This window comes from Mobula birostris, chromosome 9 (assembly GCF_030028105.1).
Source record: "Mobula birostris isolate sMobBir1 chromosome 9, sMobBir1.hap1, whole genome shotgun sequence".
NCBI classification, from domain to species: Eukaryota; Metazoa; Chordata; class Chondrichthyes; order Myliobatiformes; family Myliobatidae; genus Mobula; species Mobula birostris.
In genome coordinates this window covers 141,271,791-141,297,781 of record NC_092378.1, presented here as the reverse complement: position 1 = coordinate 141,297,781, position 25,991 = coordinate 141,271,791, and the positions used below count along the sequence as shown (strand labels likewise).

Genomic DNA, 25,991 nt, shown 5'->3' with positions numbered 1-25,991 from the left:
GGTTGAAACTTGAACTAGAGGTCATGGGTTAAGGGTGAAAGGTGAAATGTCTAAGGGGAACACGAGAGGGACCTTCTTCACTCAAAGGGTGGTCCGAGTGTGAGCAAGCTGCCAGCACCAGTGGCAGATGCAGGTTCAATTTCAACATTTAAGAGAAATTTGACAGGTGCATGGATAGGAGGGCTATGGAGGGCTGTGGTCTGGGTATAGGTCAATGGGAGTGGGCAGATTTACAGTTCAGTATGGACTAGATGGGCGGAAGGTCCTGTTTCTGTGCTGTAGTGTTCTATGACCCTGTGACGCTATATCCCCTACCCCTCCAGATTCTACCACATACCTGCACTAGGGGCAGTTTCCGGTGGCAAGTTATCCTCCCAATCAGCATTTCTTTGAAATATGGGAGGAAACCAATAATGGGAACTCTGAGGAGCAAAATTTTCACTCAGAGAGTGGTCCATACATGGATTGAGCTGAGGCAGATACATGAAACAATATTTAAAAGGTGCTTGGACAGGTACAGGGATTGGAGCCATCTGCAGGATATGGCCCAAGAGCAGGCAAATAAGACTAGCTGAGACGGGAATCTTTGTTGCCAAGGGCCTGATGGGCCTGTTTCCGTGCTGAGTTCATGCAGACTCCACACAGACAACACCAGAGGTGGGGATCGAACCAGAGACCCTGGAGCTGTGAGACAGCGGCTCTACTAGCTGTGCCACTATGCTGTCCATTTCAAACAGGGCTTCCCCTCTCTACTGCGCTGAGTTGCTGGGCAGTCAGAAGCACCTTGCTGTGGAGGATTTGTACCAGGTTGATATTTTTAAAAAAACAAGACTCGGCTCTCAATCATGTGACTGAGATTCAGTCATGGAATTAGACAAGGTATTAACTTTCCATCGCCAGAATGGGTAGCTGGCAAATGTGGATGCACAGCAAGATCCCAAAAATTAACCTAAGTGGATCAATGGCCAGTAACACCACTGAGATTGCTCAGATGAAATCTTAATAGTCAGCCATATCTATCATAAATACCTTCTGCTTTGTTCTTATGCAGTTGAAAGAGGTTGAGGGGGAGAAGTATATAAGATCATGGTAGGGTAGATTACTGAGGCTTTATAAGGCATCGGTCAGAGCACATTTGGAGCATTGTGAGCAGTTTTGGCTCCATACCTAATAAAGGATGTGCTGGCATTGGAGAGATTCCCGAGGAGGTTCACAAGAATGATTCTGGGAATGAAAGGGTTGATGGCTCTGGGCCTGTACTCGCTGGAGTTCACAGGAATGAGAGCGGGGAGTCCTCAGTGAAACCTACCAGATTTTGAAAGACCTAGACAGGGTAAACATGGGAAGGATGATTCTGACAGTTGAAAGGATGTCCCTTTAGAATAGAGATGAGGAGGAACTTCTTTAGCCAGAGAGTTGTGAGTCTGGGAAATTCATTCCCAGAGGCAGCTGTGGGAACCAAGACACTGAGCATATTTAAAGTGGAAGTTGGTAGGTTCTTGATTAGTAAGAGCGACAAAGGTTACGGGGAGAAGACAGGAGGATGGGGAGGGGGGGTGGTGTTGAGCGAGAAAATAAATCAGCCGTGATGGAATGACAGAGCAGACTCGATGGGCTGAATAGCCTAATTCTGCTCCTATCTCTTATGGCCTTATAGTAGATCATCAAAACCCTTCCCCACAGTCGGGGTGTGAGAAACGGGAGGGGATGGTTTAAGGTGAGAGTTAGAAGGGGAGCTTAAGAGTAAGATTTTTTTTACTTAGTGGTTGATATCTGGAAAGTTCTGCCTGAGGAGGTGGAATCAGATACAGTCACTGGGGTTAAGAGGCATTTAGGCCGGCAATTAAATAGGTTAGCAGGCCGTCAGTGGCTCACCCAGTGAAGCACCTTCAATTACTCCAAAAGACAGAGGTTTGGTAAAATACTGAAAGGCTTTTATTCGCTATACAATACGACCTCCACAGTGAGTGTCTGCCCCCGGACTGAGGGGGAGGGGCAAGGCAAACACCTTTATACAGGACTCTGTGGGAGGAGCCACAGGGGCAGTCAGCAGAGGGGTGTGTCCAGACAGGTAACCCAGTTACAACATACATACATGGTTTACCACACCCAGACCCGGGTTACCTGAGTAACTCTGTGTGATCTGTCTTTATCTTCACCCTGGCAGCACATTACGGGCTGTGCTGGGTTCGCTTAGTGTGCTGCACGGTGGGGTGACCCAGGCTCCACAAGTTACTAAAGCAGTGCATTCATCCTGCGCACCAGCGTCACAGGGCAAGACACAGGCCCGCGTGTTGCCACGAGGGAGCAGGATCTCATAGGCTGCACAAAGATAGGAGAGAGGGGTTCCGGGAATCCAAACTCATAGCTGTCGGCCACCAATACAAGAAGATTTAATACTGATATTAAACCTCTTTAAATACAGTAACCCTTTAGAGAGTTGCTATCATGTGGAATTCTTGGAGGGTTTCGTTTGGTCTAAAATTAAAGCTGGTCGTGTTTTCGTGACACATCACCCTCTGTGTGCTGGCTGTAGCTCCATTTATGTGGGTTTACAGAGAATGTGCTCAGCTCTACCTGTCAGATGATGGTGTTATTCACAAGGTGGCCTTCTCAGCAAGAACACTTAAAAACAGAAAGTCCAGTCTTGTGCTGCTAAATTGCTTATTTATTTATTATTCCTATTTCATTCTTTTGATATTTGCATTGTTTGTTGTCTCTTACACACTGGCTGAATACCCAAGTTGGTGCGGTCTTTCATTGCTTCACAGTTATAATTTTATTGAGTATGCCTGCAAGAAAATGAATCTCAGGGTTGTATATGGTAGCATATATGTACTTTGATAATAAACTTTTTTTCTGAACTTTGGACTTTGAATATGGCTGTTCCCATTCAGCTCAACCTTAATGGTGTGTTGAGGAGCAAATCTGTGTTTTCCGACTTTGAGGTTTTCTACTTCCTTTTGGAAATTGCTTGCTGTAAATTCTAATCTCAGACCTTTACAAAAGTTGTCACTCTCCTCTGCCAGCCCTTGGGAGAAATATAATGGAGGTTCATGGATTAAACTTTATCTGCAAAGAGTAAATGCTGAAGGTTCCTAACATGCCACCCTTCTCCATTTCTCCTTTGGTAGTTAAATGTTAACAGCTGGCATATCCGCAAACTCTGCTATAAATCTAGAATATAGAACAGTGTAACAGAGTAGAGGTCCCTCAGAACGTAATCCGCTTTTAAACTACTCCAAGATCAAACTAATCCTTCCCTCCCACATAGCCCTCCATTTTTCTTTCATCTGTGTTCAAAGTTCAAAATAAATTTATTAATAATGTATATGTCAGCTATACTACCCTGAGGTTCATTTGCTTGCAGCCATTAGTCATAGTCATAGTCATAGTCGTACTTTATTGATCCCGGGGGAAATTGGTTTTCGTTATAGTTGCACCATAAATAATTAAATAGTAGTATGTAAATTATGCCAGGAAGAATTATGTCAGGGTAGAATGGAGAAATACAATAGAATTAATGAAAAACTATACACAAATAGAGGCTGACAAACAACCAATGTGCAAGAGAAGACAAAATGTGCAGGTAAATAAATAATACTGAGAACATGAGTTGTAGAGTCATAGAACATAGAATAGTACAGCACAGTACAGGCCCTTCGGCCCACAATGCAGTCCTTGAAAGTGAGTCCATAAGTTGTGGAATCAGTTCAGAAGATTTGGTTAGATGTGCCTATCTAGCAGCCTTTTAAATGTCCCTAATCTATCTGCCTCTACTGCCACCCCTGGCAGTGTGTTCCATGCACTCATTGCTCTCTGTGTAAAAAATTTACCTCCGGCATCCTGCACTTTGCTCCAAGGAGTAAAGCCCTGGCTCCCTCAACCTTTCCTTATAAAATATGCTCTCTAATCCAGGCAGCATACTGGTAAATCCCCTCTGCTCCTCCTCTAGAGCATTCACATCCTTGTTATAATGAGGCAACCAGCACTAGAGTGATTTAGAGGGCTATATTACTTTTGCAGCTCTTGAACTCAATCTCCCGGCTAATGAAGGCCAACACATCAACCCTAGCAACTTGCATGGCAACTTTGAGGAACCTTTAGACAAGGACCAAAAGATCCCTCTGTTCCTCCACACTGCTAAGACTCCTGGCATTAACCTTATACTCTGCCTTCAAATTTGACCTTCCTATGTGCGTCATTTTACGCAGTCTGTTGACATAAGAAGCTCCCAATCTAATCCCATCCCTAACAACAAGCATTTTATTGAGCAGTCACACCCCTCATAATCTTGTCTCTTCCTATCTCAGTAAACTCCTCCTTGTCCTGCACGCCTGCAAGATTTTGCCAATGCAAACTTCAGACACTCATATTAAAGCCTGTCCCTCACCGATCCATAAGACATGGAGCGACACTGTAGCATGGCGGTTAGCACAACGTTATTACAGTACAAGCATCCCAGGTTCAATTCTGTAAGGAGTTTGTATGCTCTACCCATAACCATGTGAGTTTCCTCCCACATTCCAAAGACCCACAGGTTGGTACAGAAATAAACCGCGGGCCAAGACCTTTCATCTGCCCTCCATATAATCCCTTTCCTGGATGCTGCCTGATCTGCTGAGTTCCTCCAGTGCTTTTTGTGTGCGTTGCTACACATGGTCAGATGTTGATGGAGAAGATTGTGTAGTGGAGTCAAGATATCTTGTTTGTTCCTGATATCACATGGTAGTGGTCTTGCAAGAAATACTGAGCCAAGGGGTAATTGCAGATTCAAAGTGAATTACCAGACGAAAACAAACTCTTCAGCTCGTTGAGTTCATGCCAACCATCAACCAGCTATTTATGCTAATCCTGAGTTAATCTTTGTGTTAACTCTTCCCACATTCCCCGTAACTCCCAGCAGATGCTCAGAATCAGAATCAGGCTGATTATCACTATGTACATCATGGAATCTGTTTTTGACAGTAGTTTAGTGCAAGAATAAAAAATACTGTAAGTTACAATAAGAAATAGATATTTTAAAAAATAATAGCACAAAAAGAGAACAAAACTGTGAGGTAGTGCTCATCGGTCGATGGGCCGTTCAGAAATCTGATGGTGGAGGGGAAGAAGCCGTTACTAAGATATTGAGTGTGCATTTTCAGGCCTCTGTACCTCCTCCCTGGTTGTAGTAATGAGAAGAGGACACGTCCTGGATGGTGAAGGTCCTTGAAGATGGATGTCACCTTCTTGAGGCACCGCCATTTGAAGACGTCGTTGATGGTGGGGAGTCTAGTACACTTGGATGGAGCTGGATAAGTCTACAACCTTCTGCAGTGTTTTTTCTTGATCTTATGCATTGGAACCTCCACACCAGCTGACAATGAAACCAGTCAGAATGCTTTCCATGGTACACCTGTAGAAATTTACTGGAGTCGTTGGTGACCTACCAATGAAGTAGAGCTGTTGGCGTGCCTTCTTCGTGATTGCATCATCATGTTGGGCCCAGGATAGATTCTCAGCGTTGTCGCACGCGTTTACACACAAGGGGCAATTTGCAGTGGCCAGTTAACCTACAAACCCATCAGATGCTGAGGGGAGATCTCTTAGAAGTTCATAAGATTATGAGAGGCATAGACAGAATAGGCTGACAGTATCTTTTTCCCATGGTTTAATTATTATGTGAGGGCATGCACCTAAGGTGAGAGGGGGTCATTTCAAAGGAGATGCGAGGGGCGAGTTTGCACAGAGACTGGTGGGTGCTTAAAATTCGCTGCCTGGAGTGGTGGTAGAGGCTGATACATTAGGGACTCTAAAGAGATGTTTGGATAGGCACATTGAATGTGAGGAAGATGGAAAGGTATGAACATATGAACAAAGGGGATTAGCTTCATCAATCATTTGATTACTAATTTATTTGTTTCAGCACAACATTGTGAGCCAAATGGCCTGTTCCTATGCGGTACTGTTCCATACTCTCTGTTGAACCCTTATGTTTTCAGAATGTGGTGTGAGAATATGGGAGATGGGGAAAAATGCACTGGAGAAGGTAGACATGGGATGAGCTGGTAGTGTGAATATACCTTGGAGGCAAGTACGCCTCCACCTTTCAATTGGTGAGGTTCATCAAATTCACTAGGGATCATTGGATCGATTCCTGTATTGTCCTTTTGAGGAAAGGTTGCGAGATTAGCCCACTCTCAATGGAGCTTAGGCAACTGAGACGTGGAGGGTATGAGTGGTATCAGTGGTTTGGAGAAGAGACTCCTTGCTTAGGCTGAACAGTTCAGTCTGAGGAAAAAGAAATCCTTCAATAAGGAACAGCTGTACAGGATTGTGGTTAAGAAAGGATTTTTTCACTCAAAAGTTGTACATCTTTGGAAATTCTCCAGAGGGTGGTGGAGAGCCAGATATTGAATATGTAAATTCAAGGTTAAATCAGTAGACGTGTGAAGCAAAGGGAAAGGAGATCTGCTCGGTATGTGGACAATACAAGGAGCACTGCCACAAGAAAGCAGCATCCATTATCAAAGACTCCACCACCCAGGCCTTCCTCTCTTCCACTACCATCGGCCAGGAGGTACAGAAGCCTTAGGTCCTACACCACGAGGTTTAGAAGCAGTTATTACACTACAACCATCTGAACCAGGGTGGAAAACTTCATTTACTATTACTCTGAACTGATTCTATGATTTACAGATTCGGATTCGAGGACTCTTTACAATTCATGTTCTCAGTATTATTATTATTTTGTTTATTTTCAGCTTGTCTTCTTTGCACATTGGTTGTTTGTCAGTCTTTGTTTATATACAGTTTTCTCGTAAATTCTATCATACTTCTTTCTTTCTTTCTCCGTAAATGCCTGCAAGAAAATGATAAATTTACTTTGAACTTTAAGGCTGAAAGTCAGTTCTGATGTTAGGGGGTTGGGGAGCAGATTGGAGGAGCCATACGGATTATCTATTTCCTGACTGAAGAATGACTGCACTGTGAAAGTGAAGTGCAGAAAGCTAGAGAGGGCAGCCAGAATTGCAGGAGACTTGGGAGACACGAAGGGAAGGCAGTCTGGGTGTCGGAGGGGTGGAGGAACCTGTGGGACTGTGAGCCTCATGAGAGACAGGAGAAGCCTGCCAAGATCCTCGACCAGTTTAACACACCATACTAGCTGAGATGCCAGTGGAAGCTGCAGGGAATTCCATTGGCTACACAGAGCAATAAGCATGGCTGAACAAATTTGGGAGGCCAGTTGAATGTATTACTGGATGGTGACCTCAGTGTGTAATTGTAGCCTGCTCTCTCCATGCCCAGGGTTCCATGCTTCACAAGGCTTGACGGAAGGCTGGCTGCCAACGCTCCTGCTGCTGAGAGACTACAAGATCCCTGCTGTCTTTACCATGTATAGGTAAGCACTCGAGAATTTGACCAGCACTGCGCGTTTGACTTTGCTCCTTCAGTTAGTACAGCTGTATCACAGAACTAAATCAAGAACATGTGATGAGTTTAATGCCCAGCCTTAACCAGTTCAGACAGAGTGGGCTAAACTGTCACCTTTTGATGTGTTAATCTTTCTCATTATTAATTCATTCTTTTCTTTCTAAATCTTTTTATTAGTTTTTCAAAATTATAAACTCAATAACAAAGTTGGTACAAAGAGATCGGAAAAATGTTCATCAGCATATATGAAATGAATTTTAAGTAACATAGAAATAAAAGACTTCCAAACTCATAATGAGATTAAACATTAACAAAGAAATAAAAAGAAAAAAATATATAAACAAAAAAAAACCCAAAAGAAAAAGAGACCCCCCCCCCAAAAAAAGGCAAAACAGGGCTAGACCAACAGCTTGTATCAGACCCGATCAATAATGTCGTTAACTCTGCTCCTCTCATCATATAATTTTAGAAAAAAGATTCGGAAAGGTCAGATTACATCATATGAAAATGTTGCATAAAAGGTTTCCAAGTATTTTCAAATTTAACCGAAGGGTCAAAAATATCACTTCTAATTTTTTCTAAATTTAAACTTAATATGGTTTGAGAAAACCATTGCAATGTAGTTGGAGGATTAGTTTCCTTCCAGTTCAACAAAATAGATCTTCTCGCCATTAAAGTAACAAAAGCTATCATTCGACAGGCTGAAGAAGACAAAGATCTATGTTCTACCATTGGCATTACCATTACCATTATCCAAAGATTGCCATAATAGGATGGGGTTTTAAATCAAAGCATAGAACTGTTGAAATAATATCAAAAACGTCTCATTATTAATTCCATGAAGATTGAGAACAGGGCTCTGACATGTTTATAATTTAAAACATAGAACATAGCAATGTATGGGCCTTTCATTCCACAACGTTGTGCCGATTGTTTAACCTACTCTAAGATCAATCTAACCCTTCCCTCACCAGAGACCTGCATTTTCCCATCATCCATGTGTCTAACTAAGAGTTTTTTAAATGCCTCGAATGTATCTGCTTCCACCACTACTCCTGGCAGGCTGTACCGTGCACTCACCACTCTGTGTAAAAAATGTACCTCTGGCATCCCTCCATATAAGGCCATAAGATGTAGGAGCAGAATTAGGCCATTTGGCCCATCGAGTCTGCTCCGCCATTTTCCCTCTCAGCCCCAATCTCCGGCTTTCTCCCCGTATCCCTTCAAGCTCTGACCAATCAAGAATCTATCAACCTCCGCGTTAAATATTCCCAATGACTTGGCCTCCACAGACACCTGTGGCAACGAATTCCACAGATTCACCACTCTCTGGCTGAAGAAATTCTTCTCCATTTCCATTCCAAAATGACCCCACCTCTATTCTGAGGCTCTGTCCTCTGGTCTTAGACTCACACACCATAGGAAACATCCTCTCCATATCCACTTTCTCAGGCCTTTCACCATTCAATAAGTTTCAAGGAGGTCACCCTTCATTCTTCTGAATTCCAATGAATACAGGTCCAGAGCCATCAAACACTCCCCATGTAACAAGCCATTCAAACCTGGAATCATTTTCATGAGCCTCCTTTGAACCCTCTCCAGTGTCAGCACATCCTTTCTAAAATAAGGGGCTGTCATGGTCCGGATCAGGGTCCCTTTAAATTTACTTTGTTTATGTTACGATCCGGACCGTTGACTCCCTGTTTGCCTTTGGTTCCCTGTTTTCCCGTGTCCCTTGGGCTTGGTGATAGGAGGCAACCTACTCTCGGCTGAACCGGCAGTTTATAGTCTCTGGCTTTCAGCCGTTCGGCGCGAGAGCGTTGCAAGGTCACCAAAGGTACTGCGAGCCCATGTTATCTGGCCGGAGCAAGCCTAGTCTCTGCCCGAAGCGAGTGCCAGTGAGTCACCTTTCCTCACCAAAGCAACCCTGTCAAGTTACATCGCCAAAGCGAGCATGCAAAGTTCCCTCGCCGAGGCGGGTCCGTCAGTTAACCCACCGGAGGGAATCAAGAGCCACTGTCTACTGTTCATGGGCCGAGTCTAGAGCTTGCCACTACCCGGAGGCTCCAAGTACCACGTCCAAGTCTGGCTCTGGCGGCATCCAATTACCAAGTCAAGTCCTGGCCCTGGCGGCTCCAAGTACCACGTCCTGGCCCTGGCGGCTCCAAGTACCACGTCCTGGCACTGGCGGCATCCAAGTACCACGTCAGGTCCTGGCCCTGGCAGCATCCAAGTACCAAGTCAAGTCCTGGCCCTGGTGGTCTGTGATTCCGAGTCCTAGCCCAAACCCTTAGTCCCAGTCTGCTAGCCTCAAGAGCCAAGACCCCAGACCCCAGCCTGCTAACCTCTCAAGATGTGTCTTGCATTTGGGTTCACCCTTGCTCCAACGCCCCCCATTGTGACAGGGGCCCAAAACTGCTCACAATACTCCAAGTGAGGCCTCACCAGTGCTTTGTAAAATCTCAGCATTGCATCCTTGCTTTTATATTCTAACCCGGTTGAAATTAATGTAACATCAGATTTGTCTTCCTCACTACAGATTCAATCTGCAAATTAATCTTTAAGGAGTCCTGCACAAGGACTCCCAAGTCTCTTTGCACCTTAGTTCGTTGTATATTCTCTCCATTTAGAAAACAGTCAACCCTTTAATTTTTCTACCAAAGTGTATACACAACCCGAAACTGTATTCCATCTGCCATTTCTTTAGCCATTCTCCCAATCTGTCTAGGTTCTTCTGAAGCCTCTCTACTTCCTCAAAACTAGCTGCTCCTCCATCTAGCTTTGTATCACCTGCAAACTTTGCAACAAAGCCATTAATTCCATCATTCAAATCATAAACATATAACTTAAAAAGAATTGGTCCAACACAGACCCTTGTGGAACACCTCTAGTCACCACTAGTCATTAAGGTGATAGCCAACCAGAAAATGCTCCACTCTTTTCCTCCTTCCAGTCAGCCACTACTTTATCCATGCTAGAATTTTTCCTGTAGCTTGTTAAGCAGCCTCATGTGTGGCACCTTGTCAAAAGCCTTCTGAAAATCAAAATACACAACATCAACTGATTCCCCTTTGTCTATCCTGCTTATTACTACTTCAAAGAACTCCAGCAGATTTGTCAGGCAAGATTTTCCCTTGAGGAAACCATTCTGACTACAGCCTATTTTATCATGTGCTTCCAAGTACCCCAAAATCACATCCTTAACAATCGACTCCAACATCTTCCTAACCACTGAGGTCGGACGACCTGGCCTATAATTTCCTTTCTTCTGTGTCTCCCTCCTTGAAGAGTGGAGCGACATCTGCAATTTTCAAGTCTTCCGGAACCATTCCAGGATCTAGTGATTCTTGAAAGATCATTACTAATGCCTACACAATCTCTTCAGCCACCTCTTGCATAACCTTGTGGTGTACACCATCTGGTCCAGGCGACTTATCTACCTTCAGACCTTTCAGATTCCCAAGAACCTTCTCCTAGTAATGATAACTTCACAGATTTCATGACCCCTGATATTTGGAATATCCACCATACAGTTAGTGTTTTCCACAGTGAAGACTGATGCAATAAACTAATTCAGTTTGTCCACTATTTCATTGTTCCACATTATTTCCTCTCCAGCATCATTTTCCAGTAGACCGATATCCACTCTCGCCTCTCTTTTACATTTTATGTATCTGGAGAAACTTTTGATATCCTCGCAGTTAGTCTTTACAATGCCTCCTGAGATGGTGATGTGCCTCTCATGTGAGATGTGGCAGTCTTGGGGGAACTCCCCTCTCCCGCAGAGTCACATCTGCCAGAAGTGCATACGGCTGGGTGATCTGGAAGACCATGTATGGAATCTGGAGCAGCAGCTGGATGACCTTTGACTCATAAGAGAGAATGAGGCAGTCATAGATGAGAGCTACAGGGAGGTAGTCACACCTAAGCTGTCGGAAGCAGGTCGTTGGGTGACAGTCAGAGAGGGGAAAGCGAAGGTGAGCAGACAGGTAGTGCAGAGCACCCCTGTAGCCATTCCCCTGAATAATAAGTTTACCGTCCTGAATACTGTTGGCCGGGACGACCAACCAGGTGTGAGCCACGGTGGCAGGGCCTCCGGCACTGAGTCTGACCCTGTGGTGCAGAAGGGTGGGACGGAGAAGAGGAGAGCTGTTGTCATTGGAGACTCTATAGTCAGGGGAGCAGACAGGAGATTTTGTGGACGTGAGAAGGACACCCGCATGGTTTGTTGCCTCCCGGGTGCCAGGGTCCGGGATGTCTCTGACCGGGTGCACGACATCCTGGTACCAGAAAGCAACCAGAAGTCGTGATACATGTTGGGACCAACGACATAGGCAGGAAGAGGGATGAGGTCCTGAAGTGTGAGTTTCGGGAACTAGGCAGAAGGCTGAAGAACAGGACTTCAAGGGTGGCGTTCTCAGGATTGCTGCCAGTGCGACGTGACAGCGATGGTAAGAATTGGAGGAGATGGCAGTTGAATTTGTGGCTGATGAGTTGGTGCAGGGAGCAGGGTTTTAGATTTTTGGATCATTGGGATCTCTTCTGGGGAAGGTGGGACCTGTACAGATTGGATGGGTTGCACCCGAACTCGAGGGGGAGCAATATCCTTGCAGGTAGGTTCCCTGGCATGGTTCGGGAGGGTTTAAACTAATTTGCGAGGGGGATGGGACCCAGAGCGATAGAGCAGTGAAAGAAGTGCATGGAGTAAAGCCAGATCGAACATATAGAGAGGCTTTGAGGAAAGAGAAGCAGAATAAATGGTGTAAAGACAGTAAGGTAGAAGGGCTGAAATGTGTGTACCTCAATGCAAGAAGCATCAGGAACAAAGGTGATGAACTGAGAGCTTGGACACATACATGGAATTATGACGTAGTGGCCATTACAGAGACTTGGCTGGCACCAGGGCAGGAATGGATTCTCAATATTCCTGGATTTCAGTGCTTTAAAAGGGATAGAGAAGAGGGCGGAAAAAGGGGAGGAGGGGTGGCATTACTGGCCAGGGGTACTATTATAGCTACAGAAAGGGTGGGTAATGTAGCAGGATCCTCTTTTGAGTCAGTATGGGTGGAAGTCAGGACCAGGAAGGGAGCAGTTACTCTACTAGGAGTATTCTATAGGCCCCCTGGTAGCAGCAGAGATACAGAGGAGCAGATTGGGAGGCAGATTTTGGAAAGGTGCAAAAATAACAGGGTTGTTATCATGGGTGATTTTAACTACCCTAATATTGATTGGCACCTGATTAGTTCCAAGGGTTTAGATGGGGCAGAGTTTGTTAACTGTGTCCAGGATGGATTCCTGTCACAGTATGTAGACAGGCCGACTGGGGGAATGCCATACTAGATCTAGTACTAGGTAATGAACCGGGTCAGGTCACAGATCTCTCAGTGGGTGAGCATCTGGGGGACAGTGACCACCGCTCCCTGGCCTTTAGCATTATCATGGAAAAGAATAGAATCAGAGAGAACAGGAAAATTTTTAATTGGGGAAGGGCAAATTATGAGGCTATAAGGCTAGAACTTGCGGGTGTGAATTGGGATGATGTTTTTGCAGGGAAATGTACTATGGACATGTGGCCAATGTTTAGAGATCTCTTGCAGGATGTTAGGGATAAATTTGTCCCGGTGAGGAAGATAAAGAATGGTAGGGTGAAGGAACCATGGGTGACAAGTGAGGAGGAAAATCTGGTCAGGTGGAAAAAGGCAGCATACATGAGGTTTAGGAAGCAAGGATCAGATGGGTCTATTGATGAATATAGGGAAGCAAGAAAGGAGCTTAAGAAGGTGCTGAGAAGAGCAAGAAGGGGGCATGAGAAGGCCTTGGTGAGTAGGGTAAAGGAAAGCCCCAAGGCATTCTTCAATTATGTGAAGAAAAAAAGGATGACAGGAGTGAAGGTAGGACCAATTAGAGATAAAGGTGGGAAGATGTGCCTGGAGGCTGTGGAAGTGAGCGAGGTCCTCAATGAATACTTCTCTTCGGTATTCACCAATGAGAGGGAACTTGATGATGGTGAGGACAATATGAGTGAGGTTGATGTTCTGGAGCATGTTGATATTAAGGGAGAGGAGGTGTTGGAGTTGTTAAAGTACATTAGGATGGATAGGTCCCTGGGGCCTGACGGAATATTCCCCAGGCTACTCCACAAGGTGAGGGAAGAGATTGCTGAGCCTCTGGCTAGGACCTTCATGTCCTCGTTGTCTATGGGAATGGTACTGGAGGATTGGAGGGAGGCGAATGTTGTCCCTTTGTTCAAAAAAGGTAGTAGGGATAGTCCGGGTAATTATAGACCAGTGAGCTTTACATCTGTGGTGGGAAAGCTGTTGGAAAAGATTCTTAGAGATAGGATCTCTGGGCATTTAGAGAATCATGGTCTGATTAGGGACAGTCAGCATGGCTTTGTGAAGGGCAGATTGTGTCTAACAAGCCTGATAGAGTTCTATGAGGAGGTGACCAGGCATATAGATGAGGGTAGTGCAGTGGATGTGATCTATATGGATTTTAGTAAGGCATTTGACAAGGTTCCACACGATAGACTTATTCAAAAAGCCAGAATGCATGGGATCCAGGGAAGTTTGGCTTAGTGGATTCGGAATTGGCTTGCCTGCAGAAAGCAGAGGGTCGTGGTGGAGGGAGTACATTCAGGTTGGAGGATTGTGACTAGTGGTGTCCCACAAGGATCTGTTCTGGGACCTCTACTTTTCGTGATTTTTATTAATGACCCGGATGTCGGGGTAGAAGGGTGGGTTGGCAAGTTTGCAGACGACACAAAGGTTGGTGGTGTAGTAGATAGTGTAGAGGATTGTTGAAGATTGCAGAGAGACATTGATAGGATGCAGAAGTGGGCTGAGAAGTGGCAGATGGAGTTCAACTCGGAGAAGTGTGAGGTGGTACACTTTGGAAGGACAAACTCCAAGGCAGAGTATAAAGTAAATGGTAGGATACTTGGTAGTGTGGAGGAGCAGAGGGATCTGGGGGTACATGTCCACAGATCCCTGAAAGTTGCCTCACAGGTGGATAGGGTAGTTAAGAAAGCTTATGGGGTGTTAGCTTTCATAAGTCAAGGGATAGAGTTTAATAGTCGTGATGTAATGATGCAGCTCTATAAAACTCTGGTTAGGCCACACTTGGAGTACTGTGTCCAGTTCTGGTCGCCTCACTATAGGAAGGATGTGGAAGCATTGGAAAGGGTACAGAGGAGATTTACCAGGATGCTGCCTAGTTTAGAGAGTATGCATTATAATCAGAGATTAAGGGAGCTAGGACTTTACTCTTTGGAGAGAAGGAGGATGAGAGGAGACATGATAGAGGTGTACAAGATAATAAGAGGAATAGGTAACACACATCAAAGTTGCTGGTGAACGCAGCAGGCCAGGCAGCATCTCTAGGAAGAGGTACAGTCAACGTTAGGCCGAGACCCTTCGTCAGGACTAACTGAAGGAGGAGTTAGTAAGAGATTTGAAAGTGGGAGGGGGAGGGGGAGATCCAAAATGATAGGAGAAGACAGGAGGGGGAGGGATGGAGCCAAGAGCTGGACAGGTGATTGGCAAAGGGGATATGAGAGGATCATGGGACAGGAGGTCCGGCGAGAAAGACAAGGCGGGGGGGAAAACCCAGAGGATGGGCAAGGGGTATAGTCAGAGGGACAGAGGGAGAAAAAGGAGAGTGAGAGAAAGAATGTGTGTATAAAAATAAATAATGGGGTACGAGGAGGAGGTGGGGCATTAGCGGAAGTTAGAGAAGTCGATGTTCATGCCATCAGGTTGGAGGCTACCCAGACGGAATATAAGGTGTTGTTTCTCCAACCTGAGTGTGACTTCATCTTTACAGTAGAGGAGGCCATGGATAGACATGTCAGAATGGGAATGGGATGTGGAATTAAAATGTGTGGCCACTGGGAGATCCTGCTTTCTCTGGCGGATAGAGCGTAGGTGTTCAGCAAAGCGGTCTCCCAGTCTGCGTCAGGTCTCGCCAATATATAGAAGGCCACATTGGGAGCACCGGACGCAGTATATCACCCCAGCCAACTCACAGGTGAAGTGTCACCTCACCTGGAAGGACTGTCTGGGGCCCTGAATGGTGGTAAGGGAGGAAGTGTAAGGGCACGTGTAGCACTTGTTCCGCTTACAAGGATAAGTGCCAGGAGGGAAATCAGTGGGGAGGGATGGGGGGGACGAATGGACAAGGGAGTCGCGTAGGGGGCAATCCCTGTGGAAAGCGGGGGGGGGGAGGGAAAGATATGCTTAGTGGTGGGATCCCGTTGGAGGTGGTGGAAATTACATGTTGGACCCGGAGGCTGGTGGGGTGGTAGGTGAGGACCAGGGGAACCCTATTCCTACTGGGGTGGCGGGAAGATGGAGTGAGAGCAGATGTGCGTGAAATGGAGGAGATGCGTTTGAGAGCAGAGTTGATAGTGGAGGAAGGGAAGCAGATGCATTTGAGGACATGGCTTTAAGGTAAGGGGTGGGAAGTTCAAGGGGGATATTAGAGGAAGGTTTTTTTACTCAGAGAGTGGTTGGTGCTTGGAATGCACTGCCTGAGTCGGTGGTGGAGGCAGATACACTAGTGAAGTTTAAGAGACTACTAGACAGGTATATGGAGGAATTTAAGGTGGGGGGTTATATGGGAGGCAGGGTTTGAGGGTCGGCACAACATTGTGGGCCGAAGGGCCTGTACTGTGCTGTACTATTCTATGTTCTATGTCCTCTTTAATATTATTGGCTAGCTTACTTTCATTTTCCATATTTACCTTCCTAATGATTTTTTTAGTTTCCTTCTGTTAGTATTTGAAAGCTTCCCAACCCTCTAACTTTTCACTAATTTTTCCTCTATTATATGTCCTCACTTTGGCTTTTATGTTGGCCTTGACTTCTCTTGTTAGCCACGGTTATGTCATCTTGCCTTTAGAATAATTCTTTCTCCTGTGCCTTTTGAATTGCTTCCAGAAATTCCAGCCATTGCTGCTCTGCCATTATCCCTGCCAGTGTTCTTTTTCAATCAGTTCTGGCCAACTCCTCTCTCATGCCTCTGTAATTTCCTTTACTCCACTGTAATACTGATTATTCTGACTTTATCTTCTCCTTCTCAAATTTCAGGGTGAATTTGATCGTATTGTTATCACTATGCCTAGGGGTTCTTTTACCTTAAGCTCTCTGATCAATTCTGGTTCATTGTACAACACCCAGTCCAGAATAGCTCCAGTTCCTTAATATGTTCTCTCAGGAGCAGCAACTTGGTGAATCTGGTGCAGATGTGTTTATCTTGGAGACAGTCTTCCCATATCCCAGACACGGTACAGAACACTGCCCGGAGCCATTCTTGCTAATCTACTAAGCCCTAACAGATGAGGAATGAACAAATAAGGACAGAGAGAGAGAGAGTAACCTACAAGACAATCTAACTCACTTAAACCTGATCTTGCCTAAGCCAGCTGAGCCAAAGCTACTCTAAAGACAGACACTCTCCAAATGAATGGCTGCTCCAGGAATGGTTGCTCCACTTGCACTTCAACTATTCTTATTGGCTATTTCTAATGAATCCTTCTTGCTGATTGGATATACTTTCCGCCAATCACCTTAAAATTATAAAACAGAAGATCATAAGACAGGAGCAGAACTAAGCCATTCGACCCATTAATTTTACTCCTCCATTCAATCATGGCTGGTTTATTATCTCCCTCTACCCAATTCTCTTGCTTTCTCACCATAACCCTTGACGCCCTTACTAATCAAAAACCTGTCAACCTCCGCTTTAAATATTCCCAAAGGCTTGACCTCTATGGCCTCTGTGGCTTCTTTTATTAGCTATTTCTGCCCTGAGAAGAAGTCTCTGGCTATCCACTCGATCAATACCCCTTATCATCTTGTACACTTCTATCAAGTCACCTCTCATCTTCCTTCATTTCAAAGGGAAGAGCCCTAGCTCGCTCTACCTATCTTCACGTTCTCTAATCCAGGCAGCATGCTATTAAGTCTCTCTGCACCCTCTCTAAAATTCCACATCTTTCCTATAATGAGGCAACCAGAGTGGAACTCAATAATAATTTAGTGTTCAGTTCACAACAATAATTTAGTGAAGGTAAATAAATTTTGGTACTTGACTCAGATTTTGTAGGCCAGTTATTCTTGGACACTTTTGCCAATTGACATTATGCTAACATTTTAATGCCCCCTCAATCTCCCCTTTCATTCTTGGACAAATTGAACAGCTGATGTTCTTTCCCAAACCCCTGACATTCCAGGGTGCATTTCATTATCTTTTGAGAGCCTATCGTCCATATCTCCTCAGGGGTTCTCCTTGTCATAAGACGACAAATGAGAAGATGTTGCTTCCCGGTTTTGCATTCTCTCCCTTTCAGAGCTTTTTCTCATCTGAATTCCTCCACTCATGCACCAGCTTCATCAAACTGATCGAGGAGTAGGTTGAAACGTCAGCACAAAAATATCAGCTGAACAGCCTGTACTGTTCTATGTTCTAGAGGTGTCGGAGCTTAGCAACAGTTGGTAGAATTCCGTCTTCCCCGGAACATACTTGTGCAATTTTATATTGCCATCATAGACAGCCTCCTCATGTCAACCATTACTGTCTGGTTTGGTGCAGCACCTTCTTACTATTATACATATAATTTTTTTGCATGTTGGAGGTTTGATGTTTTTCTGTTTCATGGCTGTCTGTGGGGAAGGCGAATCTCTGGGTTGTATACTGCATACATACTTTGATAATAAATGTATTTTGAATCTTTGAATTTTTGAAAACTACAGTCTCTTGTGTCTCCTGAACGCTGACTGCTTTATACAGTGCTAGAGTAACACAGCACAGAAACAGGCCTTTTGGCCCAGCTGATTCATGCTGACCACAGTGTCCTCCCTGCTATCCCAGTTACCCATGTTCAGTCCATAACACTTCAAACCCCTCTCCTCCATAACCCTGTCCAGCTGCCTCTTAAATGTTGCCATTGTGCCTGCCTCAGCCACTTCTTCTGGCTGCTCATCCAAAGTATTCACTATCCTTTGTGTAAAGAAATTTCTTCTGTGGCCCCTTTTAAATCTCTCCCTTTGCATCTTATGCCTGTACCCTCTAGTTTTGAACTCCCATGCCTAGGGAAAGACTCTGACTGCCCACCTTATCTATACACTTTATAATTTTATGAACTTGTATGAGGTCACCCCTCATTCCCCTGTGCCTGGCCAACCTGTCCCTGTAACCCAAGCTCTCTAGTCCAGGCAGCTTCCTTGTAATCCTCTTCTCTCCAACTTGATAATGTCTTTGCTATGACAGTGTAAACAAAGCTGTTCACGATACTCCAAGTGTGGCTTCACCAGTCACTTATATAACTGGAATATGATGTCCTTACTCCTAAGCCAATGAAGGCCAGCGTGCTAAAAACCTTTGTCACTATTTCATCTACTTGTGCAGCTGTTTTCAGTGAACTGTCCACTTGTTCTGCCATTTCTGGCTGTCCATTTGACCTGTGCCTCTTAGCATCTTGGAAAAAGAAACAAGGAATGAAATTAGACTTCAGAATCTTCATCTTAAGCTAACCTTCTACTCTTGCCTGTTCCTGTCATGCCTAAAGCATTGGTATTCTGGACCATTGAGCTTCCAGTCCTGCCCTTCTCTCAGTCACGCTTCTGCAATGACCACAGTTTCTCAATCCCTAAGGGCAAATGCATGCCCTCTGTTCCTCCACCTTGCCTGTCATGCTACAGGCATTGAAATAGATGCAATTGAAAGCAGTGCTTCTTTCTGCTCATGGCTGTCTCGACTTCACCCTTTAGTTGCTGCACGTACCCCGTAATCCCACTGGCTTTGCTCTCTCCACACCTCCCCCCCCCACCGCCCCCCCGCAACCTCCGTGACGGCCTAGTTTAAACTCTTCCTGATGCCAAAAGCAAATTTCTCCTCTAGGATATTGGTCCCCCTCCAATTCAAGTGCAACATGTCCCTCAGAATCAGGCTTGATATCACTGACATATGTCGCGAAATCTGTGGTTTTGCAGCAGCAGTACAGTTCAACAGATAAAAATACTATAAATTACTATGACAAATGTATTTAAAAGTAAATTAATTAAGTAGTGCAAAAAGACAGCAAATACAGTGAGGTAGTGTTCATGGGTTCATTGACCATTCAGAAATCTGATGGCAGAGGGGAAGTGTGTGTCTTCAGGCTCCTGTCCCTCCTCTTTGATGATATAAGTAAGAAGAGAGCATGTTCTGGGTGATGGGGGTCCTTAGTGACAGATGCTGCCTTTTTGAGACAACGCGTTTTTGAGACTCCGCCTTTTGAAGATATCCTCAATGCAGGGAGGCTAGTGTCCGTATGATGAGCTTTTACAAACCTCTGCAGTGACCCCCTTCGTAACAGTGGTGCAACTGGTCAGAATGCTCTCCATGGTACATCGGTAGACATTTGTTGTAGCCTGTGGTGACACACCAAATCTCCTGAAACTCCTAATGAAATATAGTCGCTGACGGGTCTCTTTGCATTTGCATCAATAAGTCCCTCTTGTTCAGGTCGCCTCTACCCAGAGGAGATCCCAATGATCCAAGAATCTGAATCCCTGCCCCCTGCACTAGCTCCTCAGCCATACATTCATCCGCCCTATCTTTCCACTAGAACGAGGCACAAGGAGTAATCCAGGTATCTCTACCCTTGAGGTCCTGCATTTTACCTAATTCCCTGTATCTGTTACGTGGCCAAGTGGTTAAGGCATTCGACTAGCGACCTGAAGTTTGTGAGTTCGAGCCCCAGCCGAGGCAACGTGTTGTGTCCTTGAGCAAGGCACTTAATCACACATTGCTCTGCGATGACACTGGTGCCAAGCTGTATGGGTCCTAATGCCCTTCCCTTGGACAACATCAGTGTCGTGGAGAGGGGAGACTTGCAGCATGGGCAACTGCCGGCCTTCCATACAACCTTGCCCAGGCCTGCGCCCTGGAGAGTGAAGACTTTCCAGGCGCAGATCCATGGCCTCGCAAGACTAACGGATGCCTTTATATTGTTATTATTATTTATTTATGTATCTGTTCTGCAGGACCTCATCCCTTGTTTTGCCTATGCCATTTGTACCGATGTTTACTGGCCTCTCGCTGTTCATCCACCCCTTGAGAAAGTTTTGCAGCTGCTCAGAGACATACGTGACCCAGTCACCCCGGCGGGGGGGGGGGGGGGTGCGACAAGCCACCTTGGCATCTCTTCTACGGAAACACAGTCTCCTGTCCCTTCCCCTTATTGTCACCATTGCTCCGTCTGACTGTGTCCTTTCCCTCTGAGCCTCTAAGCCAGCCACATTGTCATAGAGTCATAGAGTGCTACGGTACAGAAACAGGCCCTTTGGCCCATCCATTCAGTGCTGAGCTGTTATTCCCGCGGGATCAATAAAGTATGACTATTCTGCCTTGTCCCATTGGCTGAGCACGGACTATAGACCTCCAAATCCCTCCTGTCCATGTACCTATCCAAACTTCTCTTCAATGCCGCTGTCAAACTCACATCCACAACTTCCGCTGGCAGCTCATTCCACCATCTGAGTGAAGAGGTCTCCCCTCATATTCCCTTAAGTGTTTCACCTTTCACTCTTAACCCATGACCTCATCAAATCTCAGTGGGAAAAGCCTGCCTGCATTAACCTTATCGATACCTCTCGTAACTTTAACCTTCTCCCCTTCTCTCCGCTTGCAGTGAGCAGGAGCTGAAATATTCCCTTCAAATCCTCCATGAACTGGAAGCCAGGATCATCAGCTACGGAGAGAATCCCTTCGCCTCTTTGAAACTGGAGCAGGTGCAGTCCAATCCCAACAAGCCGCTGGTCAGCAGCAACTCCACCTACCTGATGTTCCATGGATGCACGGAATCCGCTGAGGAGACGGCCACTGAGGACCTCGGACAAGAGGACAGCCTGTGAGCTTGGTCCGGCTGACAAGTCATGCAGTGATCTGAAGAGTTTTCTGTGGCTCCAAGAAAACATCTTGTTTCATTTGATGAGCCTCTTTAGCCATCTGCATTTATTTAATTTCTAGACTCAAGCAGCGCAGAGTTCAATGTGTGTCCAATCTCCTCGCTGGAGCATTATGCTTTCCTCTTCCCTCCTTCAATCCTACAAATTTTCTCCAACAAGTGTTCATCCAGTTCAAAGGTTAAAGACCTTTAAAAGATTAGCTTTAGTGGGCAATGAAACAGCAAACATACAGTGAAATGCATCATTTTGCGTCAACTTAAGTCAGTGAGGATTGTGCTGGGCGCCCAGCAAGTGTCACCACGATCCCAGTGCCAACGTGGCATGACCACAGCTCAATAACCCTAATTGTACATCTTTGGAATGTGGGAGCATTCCAGAGCACCCGGATGAAATCCACATGGTCATGGGGGAAACATACAAGCTTACAGACAGTAGAGAGAATTGAACTCCAATCACTGTAAAGTGTTGTGCTAACCGTTATGGTGAGGTGTTGAGTTCCTTTCTGAACATCACTGTCAAACCAGCTTCCATCCGCAGCACACTCCGGAACACCTCAGTCTGTGTGAACTAACCCAGAATTCCACCCACAACCCACTCCAGAACACCTCAGTCTGTGTGAATTAACCTGGATTTCCATCCGCAGCCCACTCTGGAACACCTCAGTCTGACCAGAATTCCATCCACAGCCCGCTCCGGAACACCTCAGTCTGTGTAAACTAACCTGGAATTCCATCCGCAGCCCACTCTGGAACACTTTTGTCTGCCTGGAATCCCATCCACAGCCCACTCCGGAACACCTCAGTTTGCCTGGAATCTCACCCACAACCCACTCCAGAACTCCTCAGTCTGTGTGAACTGCCCGGGAATCCATCTCCTTGATTTACTAATTCAGCAACTACTGGAAGCAGTTTCTCACCGTTCACCATTTGGAGCACCTCCACTGCAATCCTTATAGCCTGAGCTTACTGTTAGTATGGGGAGTAGTGGGCAGATGCTCTTTGTCAACTAGCAGCAGTTGAGCATAAAACTCACTGCAGAATGAATTCATATCTTTCTATTACTTATGACTCTCAGAGTCACAGAGAGTCATATAGACCACTGCAGCACAGAATTAGAACCAGTTCATGATGAATTGTTACTCTGCCTACTCCCATCGACCTGCACCCAGAACATAGACCTCCATACCCCTCCCATCCATGTACCTATCCAAATTTCTCATAAATGTTGAAATCCAGCCTGCTTCCAACACTTCAGCTGGCAGCTCGTTCCACACTCTCACTACACTCTGAGTGAAGAAGCTCCACCTCATTTTCCCCCTTAAACACTTCAGCTTTCATCTTTGACCCATGATCTCTAGTTCTAGTCTCACCCAACCTCAGTGGAAAAACCCTGCTTGCACTTAGCCAGTCTATAGCCCTCATAACTGATGCATTTCAATGTATCTTTGCTTAAAGACTTTTCTGAGAATTGAGTGTATAGCTTACTGGTCTAAGAGTCTGGAATTGGAATTTGTTTATTATTGCCACATGTACTGAAGTAGAGTGAGATTTTGTCTTGCGTATAGTCCATACAGGTCAGTGCATTGAGGTAGAACAAGGTAAAACAATAACAGAATGCAGAATAAAGTGTAACAGCTACAGAGAAAGTGCAGTGTAGATAAACATTGCAGGGTAAAGTCACAATGAAGTAGAGCGTGAAGTCAGGAGTCTTGTCATACCAGGGAACCATTCAACAGCCTTATAACAGCGGGGTGGAAGATGTCCTGTAGCCGGGTGGTACATGCTTTTAGGTTCTTGTATCTTCTGCCTGGTGGGAAAGCGGAGAAGATAGAATATCTGGGGTGGCGTTTTTGATGATGCTGGCTGCTTTATTGAGGCAGCAGGAAGTGCAGAGTCCGTGGAGGGGAGGCTGGTTTCCATGATGTGTCAAGCTGTGTCCACAACTCCCTGCGGTTTGTTGCAGTTACGGGAAGAGCGGTGGTGCATCAGGGAGGACGCTTTCTGTAGTGCATCAGTTAAAATTGGGTAGGGTTTATGGGGACAACCAAATTTCTTTAGCCTCTGGGGGCTTGGCTGAAACAAGATTTTATATTGCACATAAGCAGCTGAAGTATTTGCTCTCCTTAAGTTCAGGGGGATGAAAGCTACCGTCGTAAACTAAGCTTATGAAACCAAAATGCACTTGGTTCACCGATGTCCTTTAAGGAGGGTGATATGTGTTTCTAAAGAACTTGTGACCAGAGTCAAGTATAGAACCTGCTTGAACTGACTTAACAGTTTTTGCCATTAGGTGGCCAATAAATGCCTAGCTGTCAGCCACAGCCACGTCTTGTGAATGAATGAAGCAGGTTGTTGGGTGATGTCATTTCCTGTCCAATATTCAACCCCTACCCAGAGCAGCACCATTGGGCCAGTAGTGGGAGGGAGATGAACCCTGAAGAAAATCATTAATGGACAGATGCAGAAGCTGAGAAGCATGAATCATTCTTGAAAGGGGTCATGTTGACAGAACTTAATCATCCCCAAAGGACTCATTCAACCTGATTGGCTCTGTAATCCTATAATAGGTACACAGAGAGTGCTTAGCAACTGCAATGCCACCTCGTGGAGGCAGACTAATTAAAACTAAGTGAGATAGCTGAGTAAGAAAGGATTAGGCTACATATTTATAGTGTGAAGTGGAGCAGGAACGTGTAGCAAATAAAGACAACAGCTGTGGTTGGATTGAATGGCCTGTGTCTGTGCTATCCACATAATTATGTAAATATCTCTGTTTGTGAACACTCTGAACTTTAACAGGATTCAGAGCAGGAATTTTGTAGGAAATGTCATTTAAATCATGGTTCCACTCACAGCATTGTTGATTAAACTAGTTGCATAAACTGCTCATTTTCAGGAATTAAACGAGTGTTATTTTTTTGAGGTGAACAACTAATGTTATAGAGCGATAAATATAATTTCAATTTTACTTTGCAGTGTTTTTATTATTTGGGAAAATCAATTAATAAGTATTAGACTGGTTCAGATGGAAATATTGATAGTTATAAATACCTAGTTTTCCGATGAAGATGTCCATATATTTCACTTCTTTTATGTCTTTTATGTTTGTTTTTCATCTTGAATGTGATTCTGAAACTGTTGAAGCTGGAGATTTACAGTTTGGAGATTGTTTAGGTGTTTCAGCACACCGCAGTCTCTGAGAGGATTCCGAGAGACAGAGGCAATGTGTGGGATCTTCATGGCGGGCAGACTGCGAGCTTCCATTGTTCGCCAACCGAAGCAATGAAGGAGATGGAAACATTGAGGTGACAGTGGAAGGTGAGAACCAATTGCCTGCCTTTTGATGGCTGGTGGGATCACTCTGCTACTGGAGAGGGGAGACTGCTATTTGATCACTGGTGGGATCATTCTGCTAGACTTGGACTATGGACCATTTTTCAGTCTTATGGTTTTTTATATTCTGTGTTTTTCACCTGATCACTCTCACCTTTTCTGTGTGTGTGGGGGGGAGGGGATTTGGGGGTCAATCTGCCTGTTCCGTTTTTGTTCACATTTTTGTGCAGGGAGGGTGTATTTGGAGATTGATGATCATGCTATCATTCTTGGTTTTGTGGCTATCTGGAGAAGAAGGATTTCAGAGTTGTATACTTTGATAGTAAATGAACCTTTGAACCTAATTCAAAGTTCAAAATACATTTATTACCAAAGTATGTATAGATTACACAACCATGAACTTTGCTTACAGGCAGCCACAAAGCAAAGAAACCTCAAAAGAACCCATTAAGGAAGGAAGACCGTCAAACACCAGTGCATACAGAGAGAGAAAAAAAACAAATTGTGCATAGAATAAAAGTAAACAACAGCTTCAGAGCTGAAGTTTTATGAAAGACATGAAGCCAGGCATCACTACAGCTGGATCAGGCCACAGCCTCGGTTCATTGCAAAGCGGATAAACGTTACGAGACCACAAACGCAAAGCCTGGCATCACTGTAGCCAGAGAAGGCCCCAGCATCAGGTCAGCGTGGAGCTGAGTAAGTGTAGCGGAGCAGAGAGTGGAATCGGCCCTCGCATGGCCTCCAGTCCCAACACCCTGACCTTTTCAATCTGGCCCTGTGCTTAAATTGTCCAAGTTGGCCATTCCTTGTTCTTGGACCGCTCTGGTGTCCGGACCCCACTGCCACAATTCGGCCCATACCCTATCTTTCCAATTTGGCCTGTCTCTTTAATCGATCAGACATCAGGACATTCTTTGCTGTCGAGAATGCCACGACTCTGCTTTGACCCTGCCTCCAGCTTTTCTTGCCTCAACCATGCCTTCCCTGTACCACCACTCACCTCCGCTTCCCTCAGCCTTTTCTCACCTGCGCCCCCGCCTTCACCACTGCTTGCCTCTCCATTGTTAGCATTGATTGTTATCAATAAAATCTTATTAATAAGGTATTTAGTAGTTTTCTTTGTTTTGTTTTTTGCTGCTGGGCATCACTGGCGCCACCTTAAATTTTGCAGAAAAGTTGTGATGTTGGCTCAATCATGTGATCTGCTAAACCTGATAATCTCATTGGTTACTTGGACAATATGGTGGTTGGGTGTAGTTTTAATATTTTCAATGACATGTTAACTGGA

At 45.2% G+C, this 25,991-nt stretch overlaps 1 protein-coding gene across 4 annotated transcripts in view; it reads left to right on the top strand.

The window, feature by feature from the left end:
• LOC140203139 (putative protein MSS51 homolog, mitochondrial) overlaps positions 1-25,991 on the top strand; it is a 79,774-nt gene that overhangs the window by 35,592 nt on the left and 18,191 nt on the right. For 2 of the 4 annotated variants that reach the window (XR_011887296.1, XR_011887297.1), the window contains exons 6-7: positions 7,291-7,384; positions 21,092-24,685. Coding sequence is in view for 2 of the 4 variants with exons in the window: in XM_072268995.1 (XP_072125096.1) it covers positions 7,291-7,384; positions 21,092-21,314 (317 nt within the window). In the remaining 2 variants the exon portion in view is untranslated. Of the gene's footprint in view, positions 1-7,290; positions 7,385-21,091; positions 24,845-25,991 lie in introns of those variants that run through there. The other 2 variants (XM_072268995.1, XM_072268994.1) reach the window with 1 other exon arrangement.